The sequence below is a fragment of the Sylvia atricapilla genome, chromosome 5, assembly GCF_009819655.1.
Source record: "Sylvia atricapilla isolate bSylAtr1 chromosome 5, bSylAtr1.pri, whole genome shotgun sequence".
Classification (NCBI taxonomy): Eukaryota; Metazoa; Chordata; class Aves; order Passeriformes; family Sylviidae; genus Sylvia; species Sylvia atricapilla.
The window spans coordinates 59,109,554-59,129,528 of NC_089144.1; the positions used below are offsets into that span (position 1 = coordinate 59,109,554).

The window sequence follows — 19,975 nt, forward strand, 5'->3', positions numbered from 1 at the left end:
AATATGACACAAACACTAAATGATTTATGCCCCTTCTACCTGGAGAATGTAGCATGGGATAATAGCTACTGGTCTGTGTTTTAGGAACCCTCAGCACCAACAATCTCAGTCGAAATGAAAATGAAAGTGGCAACTGCCGAGCAGAGCTGAAAATGGGGCCATGGATGTCAGCCTGAAAACTGACTTCCATTGTGTTTATGGTTTAATGTCAGCATCTCAAAACTTTCTCTAAACAATGTATTCTTGATTTTTTAATTTCTGTAACAGCAGGGCAAGGAAAAGCATCATTAAGGATGCACTTGATTTCTCATCTGAGCCTTTTGTGTACACCAACCTCAGTCCACAAGTGACCTGTTTTGGAAATTTGAGGGCAGTCTATTCAGTCATTTTTCAAGAAGGCAAGAACTGTTGAGGGAGGGAGAGTCTCCTAATTTCTCCTATTACTGAGATATATATATATATATATATAAAAATATATATATATATATTTTTAATCACCGTGATGTAGAAAGCAAATAGCTGTAGGATATGAGACTTCAGTTCATACTGGGTAGACAACTGTATTCATTTGAGCCCTTCAGTGAATACCTGTAGGATCAAGTCCTCAGTGCCATGTTCTCTGTGCTGGCTCTAGTGACAAACCTGAGATGACCCAGACTTTTTCTTGCTTGCTTGCAACCGGCAACATCTGAAGGTAGCATGGAAATGTATCCTTTTAGTACCTTCTCTGCACCTGTGCTGGAAGGCCAAGGTGTGTGCCTGGGACTGGGGGGCATTGCCTGCTAATTTTCTCTCTTCTTTATGGGAGACCAAAGGCAGAGAGCTCAGCTTGGCTGCTAAAAATGGGACACCAGGATTATTTTAAGGTGTCAGGTGAACAAATGTCATGTTGAAAGAACTGTGGAAACTTAAGAAGGAACCAGAACTATGTGAAAACAGTTACATTTGTGTGTAAGTTCTAGGTTTTTGGTGTTCATCTCTTATTCCTGTTGCTGTATAGCAGTAGCAAGAGGGACTTGGAGTTGGAAGATTATGACAATGTCAGGGAGGAGCAAAATGCAAGATTTGAGACAGGTGTCAGCACAGGGAGGAAAACAGGCTCTCAAAATTAGATTTGTAAGGGCAACACAGTGGCTAATGCAAAAAATGAAATGGAGACAGAATAAATCTTTGGTCATTTTTGTGTTAGCACATCAAACTGTGACACATAGGGAAGGTATTTTCAGCCATTTGACAAAGATTTAAAAGTTTTCCCCCTTTCTTCATGTTGTGGAGAGGAATGGGCATTTTGAAGGGTTAAAGAGATATAAATGATTATTTTTTAATAAAAGCCTTATCAACTTCACGAAATCTCTTCACAACAGTTGTCTGTGTAATGTTAGATGAATGATAATATGATACTGAAAAATTCCACTGGGATTCATGCATCTTGCCCTGTGCAATTCTCTTCTGACTCTTCCACAGTGGTAATGCCAAATTCAAGCCAAGAAAATGACAGTACTCATCTGTAAGATGTGTACACACTGTAATTGCCTAAGAACAAAATTGTCTTATATAACTTATAATCTCACTTCGGCATTTTCAGCACTTTGATGGCATATCCTGTGTCAGGGAATATTGGTAAATATTGATGCAAAATTGTTTCTTCATGTAAATCAAATCTTAAAAGGTTTCATGTGCAGCCAGTGAGTGGGTGTGTGTGTTTTTGTTTGTTTGTGAATATATCTGCCTACATAATGCCTCATCTTATAGGCTACATATTTCCCTTGTCAAAAGTACAATGATACTAAACAGCTGTTAAATAGTAATACTTTAAATTTATTATTGTATAGCACCTTTCATCCAAGCTTCTCATTTTACTTTAGTATTAATTAATGCTTGATTATTCTGATATGACATAAAAATATTATCCCCATTAATCATGCTTAAACAAAACCACAGTGTAATTAAATGATTTTCTCTAGTGTCATTGTCACTCCTGTTTCAAAGATATGTTCATTCTGAGTTCACTGTCTTCTCCTGTAAAATCTCAGTAGACATAGAGAATGTTGGTTTTTTATCTCAATCTATCTGCCCAGGGTCAATCCTGGAAGTGATTGACTGTGCATGTGCGTGGGTGACTGTAACTGGCTGCATTTAGAATAGTAACTATGCTTTCCTCATCATCCTTTTTGGGTTTCGTTATTTGAGATTCCTCTTGAGTTAACAAGCTTGATTGCAAGATGCTCTCTCTAGAGGTGGGGACATAGCGAGCTAAGTCAGCCAGAAATTGAAGCAGTAAGTCTTTTACTCTCACACTGCTTCTAAAACTCCACTCTCCTTTTGCAGGGTGGAAATATAACAGAGAACTGAACCAAACCCTCTCCCCCAGTTATGAAATGTCTGAAAGCTATCGAGATAGTATTTGACTTCTTTTCTTTTCCAGCTTAACCCACACTACCCAGAAGGTAATAATGAAGGAAAAGCTTTGGTAAGTGGAATTTATATGTTGCATATAATCTGAGGAATGCTGTATCCTTAACCCAGCACATTCTGACATATGGAAGCCCTTCATAGCTTTCCTTTTCCTTACGTGTCCCAGCTGCTGGGATTGTTTTCCATATCCTGTGTAAGGTAGGATACATCTCAGAACTGGCAATTCAGAAAGTTTTCCCCCCTTTTTCCTCCCATAAATGGTAATAAACTTACTCAAATTCTGCATCAGAGTGGCATTAGTTGAAGCAGTTGTGCTTGTTATCTGACTGCAGGTATGAAATGTATTCATTCTTCTCAGCTCAGATGTGTTACTTCATGGCAACAGCCTTTGCCTGGTACAGCATCAAGAGCATTTTGGCTAATTCTGACTAATGAGGTAAAGCCAGACATGCAGATTATAGGGTGTGAAAGAAGTGGAGTTAAAACCTTGGGGGAATCTTATTAAGTCAACAAGTATTCCCAAAAAGAATCATTCTTCCATCAAATTCATGAGATTGCCTTGGAAAGACTGAGATCTTTTTCAAAAAAATTCAATTTAATTTCTTTCTGCTTGCCTTCCGGCTTTTGTTCCTTAGGAGGACACATTTTCAAGTTTTTCTTTGCATAAGGAAGAAATTTTTGATTTTTCATGACATGAAACCCAAGATTCTTACATAATCACATGCCTTGAGGACGGCAATTTTAATAAAAATGGAGACTTTCATAGGAGTTGGCAATATTGGTTTTCCATCTTCATTGATATTTGGCATTAGTAGTGATAGTACAGTAACAGCTACACTATCTAGAGAAATGAGAATTTTCTCCTATGAAAGTACTGAAGTTCCACCAGTTGTTTCTTTTTTGTATTGGAATGAAACTTGAGACCTTTGGAACTCTGGAAGGGAAATCAAGATCAGCTCTAAAATTCCCCAATGAGTAGGTGTTAGGCCCTTGTCACTGAGGATGCAATCCTATTGTACCACACTGTACTTATTTATGGTGTAGGTTTTCCCTCTGTAGCCATTTCAGTTCCCTGGACTGGATAATGACAAAGGCACAAGAGCAATCTAAGCATGAATGTTAAAGGTGGCTTCACTATCAGTTTGGCTTAATTCCTCGTGGGTACTGGTTTCAGCTAAAACCCCAGACCAGATAAATCACATTAGAGAAATACTTCCAATGAAAAAGTAATCAAAGCTGGTTGATGATCAAAAATGATGCCTCTGTGGAAATTTTAATTTATGCAGTCAGCACTTTCCTGTGAAAGATGTTTTGTCAAAGAACTTCTAGCAATTTTTGGTAACACCTCCATGTAAATCCAAGCCTACAGGCTCTATTAGCATGGTAGAAATCCCTTTGGATCCTTCACCCCTTTATAATCTTGTTGGAAATGCCATGAGTCAGCAATGGCTATTTAAGTCTTCATTCTGCCCTGGAGCAACCAAATAGAGAAACTTCACATCCCTGTGCAGGAATTTCTTTTATGTTACAATGATGCAGTGTATTGAATTGTCCCTCAAAAGTAAAAGAATCTTATAATATTTGGAGTTCTTCGTGGATCAGCTATGTCAGTCTTGTATCCAACAACACATAACCTGGAGCACACAGGCTTTTCCTTGCTCTCTGGTTATCATCTAGTGTTTCCTCTGCCTGGTCATTGCCTTACTGCCTCACTGCAAAGGCATCTTCTTTTCCATCTTTTGAAGCAATTAATTTTGAAATACTGCCTATTAAGTAAATCTGGAGGGGGAGGTTGAAATGGACCTAACCACAGCAGAATTTGAAGTCTGAGTAGCAGGGACATGAGGGGTGAATAAATGAGTCCTTGTGGCTGAATCTGTAGCCTGTGCCCTCGAGGCCAAGAAGGCCAATGGAATCCTGGGGTGCACTGGGAAGAGCAGTGCCAGCAGGTCAGGGAGTGATCCTGCCCCTCTGCCCAGCCCTGGGAGGCACATTTGGAGAGCTGTGTCCAGCTCTGGGCTCCTCAGCACAGGAGGGACAGGGAGCTCCTGGAGCGGGGCCAGCGCAGGCTGCAGAGATGATTTAGGGCCCGCAGCATCTCTGACAGGGAAAGGCTGAGGGAGCTGGGGCTGTCCAGCCTCGAGAGGAGCCCCAGCTGAGAGGGGCCCTCAGCCCTGGGTGTCCCTGTGAGCAGGGAGGGCTCCGAGCAGGGCCCAGGCTCTGCTCCGGGGGCCCAGCAATGGCACCAGAGGAACGGGCAGGGAGGGGAATGAGGAAAAACTTCTTCCACAGGTTGCTCAGAGAGGGTGTGGAGTCTCCCTCACTAGGGATATTCCACAGGCACCTGGACACAATCCTGTGCCCTGTGCTCTGGGATGGCGCTGCTGGAGCAGGGAGATGGGACCAGCTGACCCACTGTGGCCCCTTCCAGCCTGACCCATCCTGGGACTCTTTCTCTTCTCTGCTGGGCTGTTGGATGGAAGGGTAGCAGCTCCTCCTCTGTTGTCTGGGTTTTAAAGGCAGCACAGCCATCTGTGCATTCTGTGCCAACCCTGAACTCCCCAGCGTGTGCTGGGGCTGCTTGTGCATGTTCACAGCCTGGTTTACATGGCCAGATCCCAGTTGCTCAGGCAACTGAATTTTGGGAAGCAGCAACAGGGAAGGGTTTTCCATGATGCAGCAGTGGGCAAAGATACCAAGGCTCTGCCTAAGCACATAATTTCTGCCTCGCCTTAAGTGACTCCAGAGTATGAAAGGGTTTTGGCTCCAGAGAACATAAATGTTGCTGGAAGTCACCAGGATATCTGTTCCCAAGCATTAAAGGTATGTTTGGACTGATGTTCATTGCTTGTTTATGAGCTGCTTCTTGACAATCCAGCCAAATTGTCTTGTGAAGCGCTGGTTTTAATTCTGGCAAAATTTGGCCTTACAATGAGTTGATTAAGATTCCCACATCTAAGCTCCAGAAGACTTTTTCTTTTAAAATGGGAAGACCTTTTAAAGGGTGATTTAAGGGTCTTCCCAAAAAATGTGTTCTTCATCTCTGAAAGTGTAGGAGATTGTAGTGCATCATGTATCAAAATGCAGTGCTCTGTGTTACAACTCCCTCTAAACCCAAAATTGGTGGTTTTAATGCTGCAAATTACTATGTTTTTTCTAAGGAGAGAAATGCACAGCATCAAGAAGAATGCTACCAACATCAGGGAAATGTCAGGAACAGCTGGGAACCTGGCATTTGTTAGTGCCTTTGTGCTAAAGGCTGACTTTGGATGGGTACCTTATCGCCATTTGTCTGCATTTTCATGAGGCCTAATTCTAACCAGTTCCAATCTGCCTTTTATTGTTGAGATTTTTGTTAGGCTTGAGACTGGTATGCACTTACCTTGTAAAGAAGTTGGGCAATTCTACCATGGGCTGCCATGTGCAATTCGATCTATCTCCTTTGACTTCTGTTTATTTGTTTTTATGAAATCCCAACATTCTGCAATTCTAACTTTTCCTTCCTGATGCTAGCCCAGGAGATTTATTTTCTTCTGATAAACTTTGTAAATTAATTTAGAAAAACACCTTCCAGAAACAACATTTATTGAATTATATATTTTACATGGGTGATGCAGTTTAAACAAGCAGAAAAAGACAATCTGAAAAACATTGGAAAAAAAAAGAAAAATCATCAGCTTAAAAATGGCAGCTTATATAAAGCCAGCAGTCAGACCACTGGGGAGGCTGGGGGAGAAGGGGAGACACAGATGCTGGCACATTATTATTATTCTGCTGTTGCACACGGGTCTGAATCAGCTCTGGAAATGCATACATTGTTTCTTACAGAATGTCTCTGGCTCCTAACAACAGGATTGCAACGTGATGTCTCTGCTAAAAATGCAATGACTCACAAATGAGTCAACAGTGAAGGTGTTACAGGAGGCTAACTGCTGTGCTGTCTGCCAGGGCTCCTAGCAGGCAGGAGCAAGGCTGGCCATTCATTTACTCCATTTTGTTCTCATTTTTTTTTTTTTTTTTTAAATAATCTAACCTATGGAGTTCTGCTCACGTTACTGCTCTGTGAAAATGCTGGCTTTGTGAGAGCCTCCTAAACTGGGTTAACGTATTGAGATACCACATTGCTCTGGATTTAACAGGCATTTTCAGAACTCTGGCTGCTATTAAATTTAATTTCTGCTGAAATCTGTAGTGCAGCTTAATGTATTCATTCAGGAGCAGGGTATTATCTTTGTCTCTCTATGCCACAAGAGGTGTCTTCACCAATTGGAATTGTAGATCAGGTTTCTGAAAGAAAAGGTATTTTAGGTCTGTCATGTTTCTGTATTGCTTTTTGCAGTTGAAATGAAGGCCCTTCTCTAAGCAAAACTTCATGTGAATCTCTTGAATTTTAAGTATGATGCCCAAGTTGAGACAAATAAAGAAGGTTTGGGATAGATAGCAATTAGTAGCAAATTCTATTAAGAGCTGTGAAAAGGGTTATCTGCTGGGCTGTAAGTCTCAAGGAAGACAAATCTGATTGGACCTGATTATTTTGTCACTGATTTGAGCATGGGATTTGTCTCTCCTTACGTTTGTCCTCCACATGGCAAGCAGTATGTCTGTGTTGTCTTTTCTCTTTAAGCTTCTTTTAATATCATGATGCACTGTAAATCAGTGGTGGTAGCCCAGGAGTTACAGACTTTGCTGTGGGCCTGGATCAGTATTTCCCCTTCTTACCAAAGTAGTGTTTTTTTCTCAGTGCTTAGGACTTTTTTTGAATGTTCAGCCTTTGCTTCTCTGAGTGGGTCCCACCTGGATAAATGCCCTAGCTGTGTCGTGGGGGTTTGCTCAGTTCATCCTCCTGGGTGTGATTATTGAGCTTTACTGCTGCAGAACAAGGCGGCGGGCTCACAGCCCTCTGTGCCAGTGCACACTGAGGTTTTCTTCGGCTGAAGGAGCTGACTCTGCTCTTTGTACCTCTGATACTTACACTGGGTTGTTTGGAAGGTGTGGGTCCAGCTCCTGCTGGGCAGAAGCAGAACTGAATGTGTGTCTCTTTCATCCTCATGAGCGATTTAACCAGTGCACAAGAGCAAAGTTGATTGCACCTTCGTCACCTTGGACATGTGTCTGATGTGAGTTGTTGCTAGTTTGTTGTAGTTTGGGACAACCAAAGCTATATACATTTTTTTTCCAGGAATGTCCTATTTGGTAATGTTGTTTTACTCACAGTTCTCTATACTCCTGGCATGTAATTCACCTATTTTTTTGTTTGTGGTTTTTTTTTTTTTTTTTTTTAATTAAGTCTTGGGAGTGCTTTCCTTGGCTGTCACTGACCACATTGCCAACATCTCTGAAACTGTTCCATTGGCTTTCTCTTCACACTACTTTAGGCTGAATTTTCTTCTCTCTGCATTTGAGTTCCTTTGCAGTTCTTTTCTTCTTTTCTCTTAATTGAATCCAGTTTTGCTGGCTGCATCTGCCAGTTTCTACCTGAGCAAATGTCATCTTGTTTTCGTCTGCTTAGGAATGCAAGCGCTTTTACAGAGCTGTTGTCTAATTAATTTAAACTAGCCTAGTACTTTCACTTCTTTCCACATCCTCACATGGACTCATCTGCTGATTCAATAATGGCTGGGTTAAGTGCGGATTCTGACGGCAGCTTGCTAAATTTAATTTATCGTGAGAAGCTTTCTGTATGCAAGGGTCTGTGCATTCTCTCTCTCCCACACAGGCATGTGCACGTGCACTGGGACATAAACTGAGACACTGATACAAATCCATGTGTGTTCCTATGTAATGGCAGCATTGCTGTCTCTCACATACCCCTTGTATGCAACTTGTTTCCAGAGCTGTCACGTTGAGGGTCACTTCTTGTTAGATTTTTTTCCCCCATGCGTAGTGCTTAACTCCCATAACCCAGGTTGAGTTGTGAGATTCAGATTCTAAAATAATGCTGTAAGGAGACTTCTGAGGTTTGTGAGGGGGTTCAGCCTGGAACTGCTGTTCAGCTCTTGTGCAGGTCTGATTTTGCTCAACTAAGGTTGGCATTGCAGTTAGCAGTGTTGCAGGCACTGTCTTGCCCTCTGTTGAAGTAGAATTTCTTTTTAGGCTAAAAACCCAGATCTTGCTCCTATGTCTGCCAGCTGCTAAGCCTGGTTGGTGGGATTTAGGGCTGGTGAGCCAATTCCATTGCTCAGCTGGATCTATACAACTGTTGGGGGTACCAGGGAATGGGCGGGGTTAGCCCCAGATTGCTGGGTGAACTTCTCCACAGAGCTAATGGTTGGTGTGAACTGCTAAAACACAGGAGACTTGCTTTTGACTCTGACTCCTGCCAGCTCACCCAGTTTATACGCTGGTCATGGTATGCTGTGGTAGGGAATATCCCTTTGCCCAGCCTAGGTCAGGTGTCCTGGCCATGTTCCCTCCCAGTATGGTTTCATATTTTGGTCTGTATTTTAACCAAAGCCCCAGGATAAAAAGAAAACCATGCAATTGGGAAGTGTCCTGCCTTTTGATACACCAGTCATTTCAGTTTGGAGATTATAGTGAAGTGGCTAGCTTCTGGGAAACCGTAACTAGATTTGAATCTAAGATGTGGAAAATATCAAAAAGTCTGGATGCTGTTTTAAACTAACTTGTGCTACTCACCCCTTTACAGACCTCTTGAATTTTAAACTGAATTTCCAGTTTTCTGTTTTGTTATGGAGTGTAGGAAGTAGTTTTTCATTTAATATTAGACTCTGACTCACACCTGTTAAGCTCTCAAAAGGATTTTTTTATTGTTTCTGTGCCTTTTCAGTTTGTGTCTCATCACAAGTATGTAAAACAAAATATCTATGGAAATCACAAAAGCAATTTGCTATTTTCTCAAACCTTGCATATTGGTTATATTTTGTGTGCATTTTTCTGTAGTATTTTTAGGCATGAGATACAAGAGGATGCAGGGACTGTCAGATGAGTTTACTCTTGTGCAAGTCATAGGAGATGGTTGCTCTTTGTCTCAGCAAGCCTTCCCCTCAAACACTTGTGGCAATAGTCTAATGACTTAGAGGAGCCTAAGAAAAAATTCTCTCTGTATTTTTTTCTGCTCTCTCCATCCTTGATAGAAATCATGGGTTGGAAAACTGGCCTTTTGTAAGCTTGATAATGAAAATATGGACGTTTTAGAAGGGTTCAAAAAGTGCCTTGAAATGAGTTGATAACTAGCCCTTTCTTCCATGATTTCACTCATGCTTGATTTTGTTGTTTAATCTCAATTGGCAATATGGATAATCAAAGCTTTGCTCTTGATTATCCTTTACAGTTTGGTTTTAATCAAGCTTCTAAAGCAAACCAAGTACAGCCTGGCCTTTTACGTTGTACAGCTCTTCCTTAGTGTGTATTGTAAATCATTATAATTGCATTTCATGCTTCCAGGGTTGGATTTCTTTTCTCTTTTGGCTTTCCTCATTCCTCTTCTCCTCTCCCTCTGTGATGTATTTTGTGTACATGAAGGGCCCTGGGCTGTCAGTCTCTTAACTGGTTATCAGTCTTTTGTAAGATGTGTAACTCAACACCCCAGAGGAGCAGCTTTTACTCACACCAGTAATTCTGTTGGTTACTGCATGGATATGGGCACAGATTCTGAATGACTCCTTCAAGCCAAGAAATGTTCTCGGGACAGGAAAGGTGGCATTTGGAGTCTGTAGGCAAAGGTATGTACGTGACTAAAGATATGAGGATGGTGCTGCAGGGTCACAAAATTCCCATGGACTCTCAGCAGGTGGTGGGAGGAAGATCCCACCTCAGCTCAGGTGTCTTGTTTGATTAACTCTGTCGCTCAAAGGGAACAACTCCTGCCCTTTCAGGGGGTAAAATCAGACCTGGGTTGGACCCAGTGTCGGGTGTGTTATCAGCCTGTGCTGAGATTTGTAATACAATCCACCTGGGGCTTTGCCTGTCCCCTTTCCCATGACAAGCTGGTTCTGATGGAGCAGATGTTCTGGCTCTTGCTGTTTGGAGAGTGTCCACAGGACAAGAGGAAATGGCCTCAAGCTGCTCCGGGGGAGGTTCATAAGGAATAAGGAATAATTTCTTCTTGGAAAGGTCTGACAGGCATTGGAAGGATCTGCCCAGGGAAGTGATGGAGTCCTTATCCCTGGAGGTGTTCAGGAAACAACTGGACATGGCTTGAGTTTAGTTGACAACGTGGTGATGCGTCAAAGGTTGGACTCGATGATCTTGGAGGTCTTTTCCAACCTAAATGATTCTGTGATTCTCTGAAAGTGTGCTGCTCTGATTCTACCATCTGAGAGGAAGAAGCCATCAAACTTACATAAAACAACAAGGGATTTAGGCAAATTGCTTACTTTTTAAATCCCTTTTTTTTTTTTTTAAATCAATCTAATTTTCATTAATTCTGTTCTTTCAAACATGGCCCTTTCCAGACCAGCAATGTGTAGTTGCATCAACTGGGAGTGAGTGGTCTACAACTGCTTCAGGTTTTTTGAGGTTGTAGGTATCAAATAAAGCATATCCAGTGCTGCAGTGCCTCTGTAGCTCATGGCCTGCTGTTGTTCTAATGACTGCCTGAGACCCCATGGAGCAAAGTGCATCCTTTGTGTCACTCCAAAGCCAGTCATGGTAGATTCTTGCTGGAAGGTGAAAAAAAAAAATTCCAATTCAGACGTATTACTTGTCTGCAAGGTAATTGAAGAATTTCTGATGGGCCCTGATGCAAGCAAATAACCCTTGTGCCTAATCAGCAGAGAGACGGCGACCTTCCTGCTTCAAAGAAGAAACGCCAGGCAGGGGAGAAGATTATGTATACTTTGGTCTCTGTGCCACATGGAAATGACATCGCATCTCTCTTTGAACTGGATGCCACCACCCTTCAGAGAGCTGATTGCCTGGTTCCAAGGTAAAATAATAATAAAAAAAAAAAGAAAATGGAAAAAGGGCAAAAAACCGTGCTGCATTGACAGGGTTTCTTCCTGGCTTTAGGCTGGTGAGTAAAGCAGAAAAGAATCAAACATGAGCAAGTATTATCCTTCTGTTAAAATTTGAGGAGAGTTCATGGATAAATAAGGGATGTATAAAACATGATACTGCTACTGTGACTGGGTAAAATAATTATAAGGATAAAACAAGTGACACTTAGAGAGAATCTGTGAAGAGAAAAAATAATGGTCTAAATATTGCACAAATCTGTGTGAGGATAGAATTGAGCTCTGTGCACTGTTTGAAAAAAATATACTTCTAATAGATTTAACTGAATTGCTCCCAACAAAATAATGTGTTTGGTGAGCTGGGCTTCTGTTTCCCTGACAGATCATCATGCCACTGAGCACATTTGTTATTCAAATGTATTCAGCAAGTGGCTTCTTGGTTTTGATTGGCAATATTTGAAATTTTAGCTGTGTAGCATAGCTGAGATTGGTTAGATAAGTCACACGGTGTTGGCTGTGACTGAATGGGCTCGCAGACACTTGGGGCTGGTTGTTATGAGGGTGGATTTTAAAGCTGGGTACCCACAAATACTGATATATGTGACTTTGAAGTGTGTTTGCTATGCTAAGTTCTGCCAAATAATTTGCTTACTTGAATACTCAAAAGCCCATCAGCGTGAAAGGGAGAGCGTGAATGGAGACTGCAGTGAATATATTTCAAAAGTAAAACTCAGAGTTGAAATTGTAATTGATTTCTCAGCTCTGCTTTTTGATAATACCACAGATTATCATATGGAAAGAATTTAGAAGGATCTCATAGCTGCTCTTTGTTCACTTGATTTTCAGTTGAGAAGTGGTACTGTAAATGCTTGCTCGGGAACAAGGGTTTGCAGATCATAATGATGAAGCTGTGAAACCACGGTCAGCTTTACTTTCTGGCTTTTGTGCTATGACAGCTTAAAAGAGTTCACTATTCTGCAGAAAAAAAAATAATAGAAGAATTTGGTTTATTCATAAAATGTATTTCTGTTCAGATGGGATTTTATAACATCTTCCTTTTAGTTTTTTTTTTTTTTCTTTAAAGAATATTTTACTCCTAGACTTACATAAGTACTTAAACCCAGCATTCTGCATAATCCCAAGATGCTGGCTGTTCTTGTTGCAGCTTTGCTCTGGGTGAGAAAGAAGGAGTCAAGGGAAAGGGGTACTGCAGTGTCTTTTAGGTCCATCTCCCCTTTTATTGCAGTGTCTGGTGTGGCTCCAGCTCTCCAGCCTCATGCCACAGACAGGTGTTGCAGGGCATCCCACTTGCCCACGTGGGCTCAGGACTGATCCATCTCAGCTGCTGTTTGCTCTGTGCCCCTTTAGGAACTCCTATGTCCGACTGAGGCACTTGTGCACCAACACTTGGGTCACTAGCACCAGCATCCCGATAGACACTGAGGAAGAGAGGCCAGTGATGTTAAAGGTAAACAGAATCCCAAACTCATTCCTGAAGCTGTCTCACTTCTAACCTGTGACATGCATGATAATTGGGAGGAAGGTAAGAGGATAACTCACCCACTTTAAACCAAAAACTGTTTCAGATTGGGACGTGCCAAACCAAAGAGGACAAGGAAGCTTTTGCCATTGTATCAGTTCCTCTGTCTGAGGTCCGAGACTTGGACTTCGCCAATGACGCCAACAAGGTTTTAGCATCAACTGTTAAAAAGCTGGAGAACGGAACAATAACCCAGAATGAAAGGAGGTTAGTGAGTTTTATTTTTTGCCCTTCTAAATTGGTGTTTGGTTACTCCTGATAACAGTCATGGGTAGGTGATACCCACATGCACAGAGGCAACTGGGAGAGGACACTTCAGTTCTGAGAGTGCCAGCTTGGAGTTAGATTCCACCTCTGTTGGAGCACTCTTGCTCTTGCTATACCTCAGGCTGGTCTGTGTATCTCCTGTGTAAATGGGGGATAAACAGCACTTTCTCAGCTCACTGGACACATAACTAAACACGTAGTTCCGTGGGGAAATGTCTTTGGATTTCCTTCGATAATCTGCTTCTGAGCTGTACTGTGAGCATGCATTGCATCTGATTCTCATGTACAGGAAAGCAGCACTGCAGGGCTCTTGACTTGTGTGAAGTTCACCACACTCCAAATCTGCAAAAGCTTTGGAAGGAGGTCTCAGTGTGACCGAGTAGCTGCTCCAGTAGTCCCTTTGCTTTCTTATTTGTTTTCCCCTGTTCTTGTTCTCTATTTTACATGATTTTGGTGTTTACCCCTTGTATTCATCCCCATCTTGTCTGTGGCACTAATAGAATGTCTGTTCCTCACACTCTCTCCTGAATCAAGAGATTTTGTTGTACATTTGTTGTACATTTTAGCCAGATACATTCTGCTGCCAGTGATATAGTTCACTATTTGTCTTCAGCTGCCTGTGGTTAAACTGAATATAAGACACCATCTCTGGCAGTATGAATTCATAACTGTAATACATCATATGCAGCTTTTTTTTCCTGAAAATGTTAATTTTTGGTGATGGAACTGAATTTTTGCAGTCACTTTCCAGTAGCAATTAGACCAGATGGTTTAATATCCTAACAGGCAGATTTTTAGTGGCTTGGGTGTTGGGACCCAGTCTTGGAAAGCTGTGGGGCCATTTCATGATTGAGTTGACCCTGAGAGGGATACAACAGTGTCCAGGTGGGATGTCCCTGTATGAACCTTGTGTCACTGTCGCTAATTTCAGGTCTTGATGTTGACAGATTGGTACAACAAACATGTAAAACATTCCAGAGCTGTTTCACAACAGTGCCATTATTTGTTTGTTCTTGCGATTTCCTTTGGATAGCACCCCCAGACCATCTTTTTCCTGTCTTATCTCCTTCTAGCATAGAGAAGTGGGAGTCCTAACAGTTTATTCCTCATTGCTCCGTCCTACAGCTTCCTTTTCTACTTTATTTTGTGGGTGTGACACACACCTTGCTGTTTTCTACCAAGAGGCTGAGGCTTTTAGAGCTAAAGCTCACTCAGAGGGTTTAGGTGAGCAGCCCAGCTCACTTGTGGATAATGGGAACTTTGTGTCTGGCTCCCACAGATAACTGGAAATCTCTTGGGGATCTTCCTGCCTCATTTGTGGCAGATTGGTTAGTTATAGACTAGACACTGACCAAATTGAGATGATGCTGAGTTTTTCATGTAAATGATTGCTGGTGCTGTTTAGGGATATTCTTTGAAATCTGTGGATATCTGTGTTTCTCAGTGCATGCCTGGCGAGGTGTTAGTAACAACGAGGCAACGATGACTTGATTTTTTTTTTCCCATTTATATTCTGTCTTTTTGCATTTTCTGAAGGTGGGAGAGAAGGAATTACTACTGCTCTGTCATTTTTAGCACCTGCTTCTGACAAATCTTTTGTTTACCAAAGAGTGAAAACAAATACAGTTTCTTGGGTCAGTATATATAGGAAAACACTTCTATATGAATATATATATGAAAATGCATATATATGAAACAGTTTCATTGGTCAGTAGGGAAATTATCTAGAGGCAGAATGTTTTTATTCCTCTAGTGAGTCCATCATCTTGTTTCATGGGCCCATGATAAAGCATAAAAATCCTTGCTAGGCTGTGGAAGTACCTTTTTACTGCTCCTGGGCCTTGAGGCCAGCTGGTATAGATTTTGGTTCTCTAAATACTGTGTATCAATCCAGCAGCCTGTATTTTTCTCTTGTTTTCCCTCTGGTTGTTGTTTAATGCCTTGGTAAACAGCCCTGTGATTGATTTAAGCTTCTGCTGAACCAAGGCTTGGAATCCTTAAGTACATATCAAACTTTGCAGTGATGGAAGTTCCAGGTAAAGCTCAGCATAAATGTGATTTTCATTCTTAATGAATCCTAGTTCAGTGACTGTTTATAATAATGATTTGTCTATTCATTCTAGGTTTGTAACCAAGCTACTGGAAGATCTAATTTTCTTTGTTGCTGATGTGCCCAATAACGGGCAAGAAGTTTTGGATGTGATCATTACCAAGCCAAACCGGGAACGACAGAAATTAATGAGGGAACAAAATATATTGGCTCAGGTATGTCCTACTGTGTCAATAACTAAATTAATACAATTAATAACTTAATTGAACATGCAAACAGATTGCAGGAGAGAGTGATGTGAGAAAAAGCTATTTTTGGATGACGTGGCTTGTGCCAGGTTGGGTTTGTGTCTGCTTGGATTGGGTAGATATTGACACTGCTTGGTCAAAGCTCATCTCTTGGTCCCTAAATCAGAGTCAAGCAGAGGGGGCTGTAGATGGCTCTTAATTTCATGTGGTTCTGATAAGATTTTAAGATCATGTTTGAGAGCAAATTCTTCACAGAATTTGAGACAAACATGGAACATGGTCCCAATCCTGCAAGTGTTCCCCACATAGTGCCCCTATGGAACTCTGACTTTGTTTGCATGAGGGAAAACTTGCAAGTACATAAAATTAATGTTGTTTTTGAGAAGTCAAGGGAAAAATTAAAAATAGGGGAAAAGGATGAAACTAGACAACAGCCAGTGTTGTCCTCCTTTTCTATCATTAAATTATCCAAAGTTAAGACATGTAACTAAAACTGTTTAAAGTTGGGGCTAGTAAAGAGAAAGCACTGTCAATCAGCTTAGTGGGAAATGTAAAGCTAACCCCAAATGCATAAGTTGTGATGTCTCAGATTATGTCTTCACTTGTGTTTAGGCAAAGCTGTTGTGCTGATCCTGTCAGAGGACATTTCCACTGACTGCTATAAGTTCAGCAGAAATCTGGGTTCACTCTCAGTGATTTTGATTTTGAACAGATATTTGGCATCCTCAAAGCTCCTTTTAAGGACAAAGGTGAAGGATCAATGCTGAGACTTGAAGACCTGGGTGACCAGAGATATGCTCCCTACAAATACATGTTAAGATTATGTTACAGAGTTCTAAGACACTCCCAACAGGACTACAGGAAGAACCAGGTCAGTGGTATTGAGGATAATTTTCCTCCTGATTTCTATAATTATGTGTCCTGGGTTTGACATGGCTCTTTGCACTTACAAGTGGGATTCTGTGAAAATGGGAAAAAGCCTTTTTTTGTGTGTGTGTAGCTTAGTAATGTGTGAATTGAAAGTTCAACAATGAATATCCCAAGTTCACTTTGTACTTTTGCAGGCTTAAACTGAGGCTGGGGTTCACTGCTTCATTCATGAGCTTTTCTGTTATTGAAAATTTGTTCTTGGAGCCTGGATTGTAAAGTGGGAAATCTGCAAAGCTGTCTGTTTCTCTTGCTTAAATATTTGTAGAGGGATGGCAGTGAGTCAGAACAGAGGTTGTTATATCAGGCAGTCTGATTTCCCACTGCTGGAGACTCCCTGTGAGCAAGAGGTATTTCAGATCATGGACTAAAGGGACTGGAGATAAAAGCCTGAACTGCTGTGTGGCTTCTTTGTTTTCTTTCCAGTCTTTTATAGAAATATTTTCTGTCCTGAACAGAGAGAAAAGGAGGAAGGAAGACTCAGGAAAAAAGCTTCTTAAACATTGTAAAAACCTTTCATTTATTCCTTAAAAAAAAAAAAAAAAAAAAAAAAAAGAGGTTGCCATTTCTTGAATTTTGTATGTATTTTCCTGGGTTCATTCCTTTGGTTTATGAAAGAATAAGAAGAGTTAGTTATCCCCAGTATAGAATCTGTTTCTCAGGGTATGTATTTGAGGTATTCAGAAGTTCTTTTGTTCAGGCCAGTTCAGAGAGGAAAGTTTGGAGCGTTATTTTGATTGCTCACTGAGCTGGATGCCTCTGGTTCTAAAAGAGAAAACATGACTGCTCAGCAGGTCATCATGGGAATTTTTCCTTTTTTTTCAGGAATATATTGCTAAGAACTTCTGCGTCATGCAGTCCCAGATTGGTTATGATATTCTGGCAGAAGACACCATTACAGCTTTGTTGCACAACAACAGAAAACTGCTAGAGAAACACATCACAGCTAAAGAAATAGAGACGTTTGTGAATTTACTCAGGAGAAATCGGGAGCCAAGGTTTGAAGTGGTCCACTTAGCATTTTTGCAGTAGCTATGAATTGCATGCTACTCATTGCTTTGATGTCTCTTTCTCCCTGTTTTGACCTGGCAGACAAAACCCCCACCTGTACAGAAAATACTAGAACTACCTGTAATTCTTGGAATTTAACCATATTCACGTTTTAAAACTAGAGCTTACTGAAAAGAGGGTTTATACTTTACAGGACAACTTTGAAAATTTGGTCTCAGTTCTGATTGGGGCAAAGAGAAATGAAGAGAAGGTTTAATTTCTCTCAGCTCTGCAGCTCCTCTGTGAAACTGCCACTTGTGTTGGTTTTCCTGCTTATAATCCTGGTGTAAATTATACACACATGTCAATTTTCCTAAGCTTTTGTTAATATCAGTTTTCCTGCAGGTTCTGATTCCAGGTCAGACTTGAAAAGGGCCTAGGACAGTGAAGATCCCATAAACCTGTGTTCTAGACCAGATTTTGTTCCAAATTAAAATTTCTGGCCTTGAACTCCACTCAGCTGATTTATTTTTAAATAAGCTTCAGGTCAGAATATAAAGGAATAGATTTCTTTATTTTTAAATGGAAAAATCTCTTTATTATTGGTTGTAAAATTAGCAAAGCAATACAAGTGTAAGAAATGAACATACTGTAGGCCAAATATTGTCCTCTGTAATTGTGAATACTATTTTCCAGGTAGCCATTAAGGATATTGCTCAAGGCCTTGGTGCTTCACTGCCTCAATTATTTTCTATATGCCTGTTTTGCCTCACTCTGTAATCTCATTGCCTGTCCCATCCTCAGCTGGGTTGGGCTTGGTGAATATGAAGAGGAAATCACGAGATCAGCTCTGTCTCTGCAGGGTCTGTGTTTATTGAAAATTGCACATTACAGTTTGTTGTGGTGGATGATGTAATGGAATTAATGCCATAACCACTGCTGTGTATCCACTTCTTTGAGGCTTTCAGGAGCAATAAATGTTTCAAAATTGCCCCTTACCAGTAAAGACTTGATCTTGATACTGATTTTCATGGAGAGCCTTGTAGATTTTTGCAGCACTGTTGGGGTGAGTGAGAATTGTAGCATTCTGCTCTAAAACACATGAGCTACAAAATTAAAAACTTTCCGGAGTTTTGGTTCCAACCAGGTGACTTCCCTAGAATTCCATGCAATTATGCGCTGTTTGCTTAATTGTATCTTTGAGATTGCTATGCACCTTTAATTACCAGTTGCTACTAAACTTCATTTCAGTTATGGGTGGATTTTTTCCTAAGTCTACCCTAAAAATGCTGTCTGTACTCACCCACTACAGTTCCCAGACTTTAATGGGAACTGTGGTTTGTGCTAGAGGCTCAAACAATTGGATTCTTGGATGGCTGATAGCAAATGGTCAGAGTTTTTACCTGGATTTCTAAGGAAGTGGAATATATGATCCATGTGTGTGCCTGCTCACATCTGCTCCCCCACCAGGCTCTTGAGCAGCTTGCTCAGTTTTAGCTACATTTGCTAGAGGAGTGGTGGGCTCAGTGATACTTAATTCCTATTAATATCGCAGAAAGTGGAAACTACATAGAATGAAGAGGCCCTTTTTATATTGCAGTGTGTCAAAGGCTGCAAAATGTATTACTGTTACCGCACACACAGGAATCCCTAAAAAGAGACAAACCCATTTACCTAATGAATGTCCCAGCTGTGAGGAAAGCTTCAGCCTGAACCTTGTTAAACATTAGAAGACCTAAATTTGAGAGACAGATTCATAGAAAACTGATTTCTCTGCAAAGCTTTGTTTTTTCTGCTTTACATGGAATGACCTCTTTGAATGCAGAGTCCTATCTGCAGGTCCTGACAGCTCTGCACTCTTCTCTGGTAGTCCAGCATTCCCTGGCAGTGTTCAAGGCCAGGCTGGGTGGTGCTTGGAGTAACCTGATCTAGTGTAAGGTGTTGTGACTTGCAAGAGTATGAAGTGGAAAAGATCATATATTGATAATTATCATGATACAGAGTCCCTCTGGTCTACCCATCCTCTAGTTCTGAGTGTTACTGCAGTTCCCCAGTTGTACTTTAAGTCTCATGTTCTGCTGCATCTGTGGGTTTTTGACTGCAGATTCTTGGATTATCTGTCAGACCTGTGTGTATCTAACACCACGGCAATACCAGTAACTCAGGAACTCATCTGCAAGTTTATGCTGAGCCCAGGGAATGCTGACATTCTCATCCAGACCAAGTGAGTATCTGTAATCAGAGCATGCCACCTTTTTGTTGTCTGCTCTCTTAAATTCCCAGCACTTTGCTCGTGGCTCCATTGTGAATGGTTTGTGATTGCAGGCTGGTTTCAACCCAAATGGACAATCCCTTGGAATGCCCGGTCATCTCGGATGACATTGATGAAGAGGAAGTGTGGCTTTACTGGATTGACAGCAACAAGGAGCCTCATGGCAAAGCCATCAGGCATCTGGCTCAGGAGGCAAAGGAGGGCACAAAAGCTGATTTAGAAGTGCTTACCTACTACAGGTAAAACTGCTTATTCAAGGGAAGAAAATGTAAACTCTCTGAAGACCCCCAGTGTTGTTCTTATCCAGTTCATTTGCCAATATCAAAAAAGGAAACCAGGTCATGCCAGAAA

General features: G+C 41.2%; 1 protein-coding gene across 1 annotated transcript in view; it reads left to right on the forward strand.

Annotated features, from left to right (window-relative positions):
- Positions 1-19,975, forward strand: part of ITPR2 (inositol 1,4,5-trisphosphate receptor type 2) — a 248,309-nt gene that overhangs the window by 59,051 nt on the left and 169,283 nt on the right. Inside the window, exons 12-20 of the mRNA XM_066319661.1 lie at positions 2,426-2,470; positions 11,148-11,302; positions 12,699-12,798; positions 12,917-13,077; positions 15,261-15,402; positions 16,148-16,306; positions 17,188-17,360; positions 19,457-19,576; positions 19,678-19,863. Coding sequence (XP_066175758.1) covers positions 2,426-2,470; positions 11,148-11,302; positions 12,699-12,798; positions 12,917-13,077; positions 15,261-15,402; positions 16,148-16,306; positions 17,188-17,360; positions 19,457-19,576; positions 19,678-19,863 — 1,241 coding nt within the window. The remainder of the gene's footprint in view (positions 1-2,425; positions 2,471-11,147; positions 11,303-12,698; positions 12,799-12,916; positions 13,078-15,260; positions 15,403-16,147; positions 16,307-17,187; positions 17,361-19,456; positions 19,577-19,677; positions 19,864-19,975) is intronic.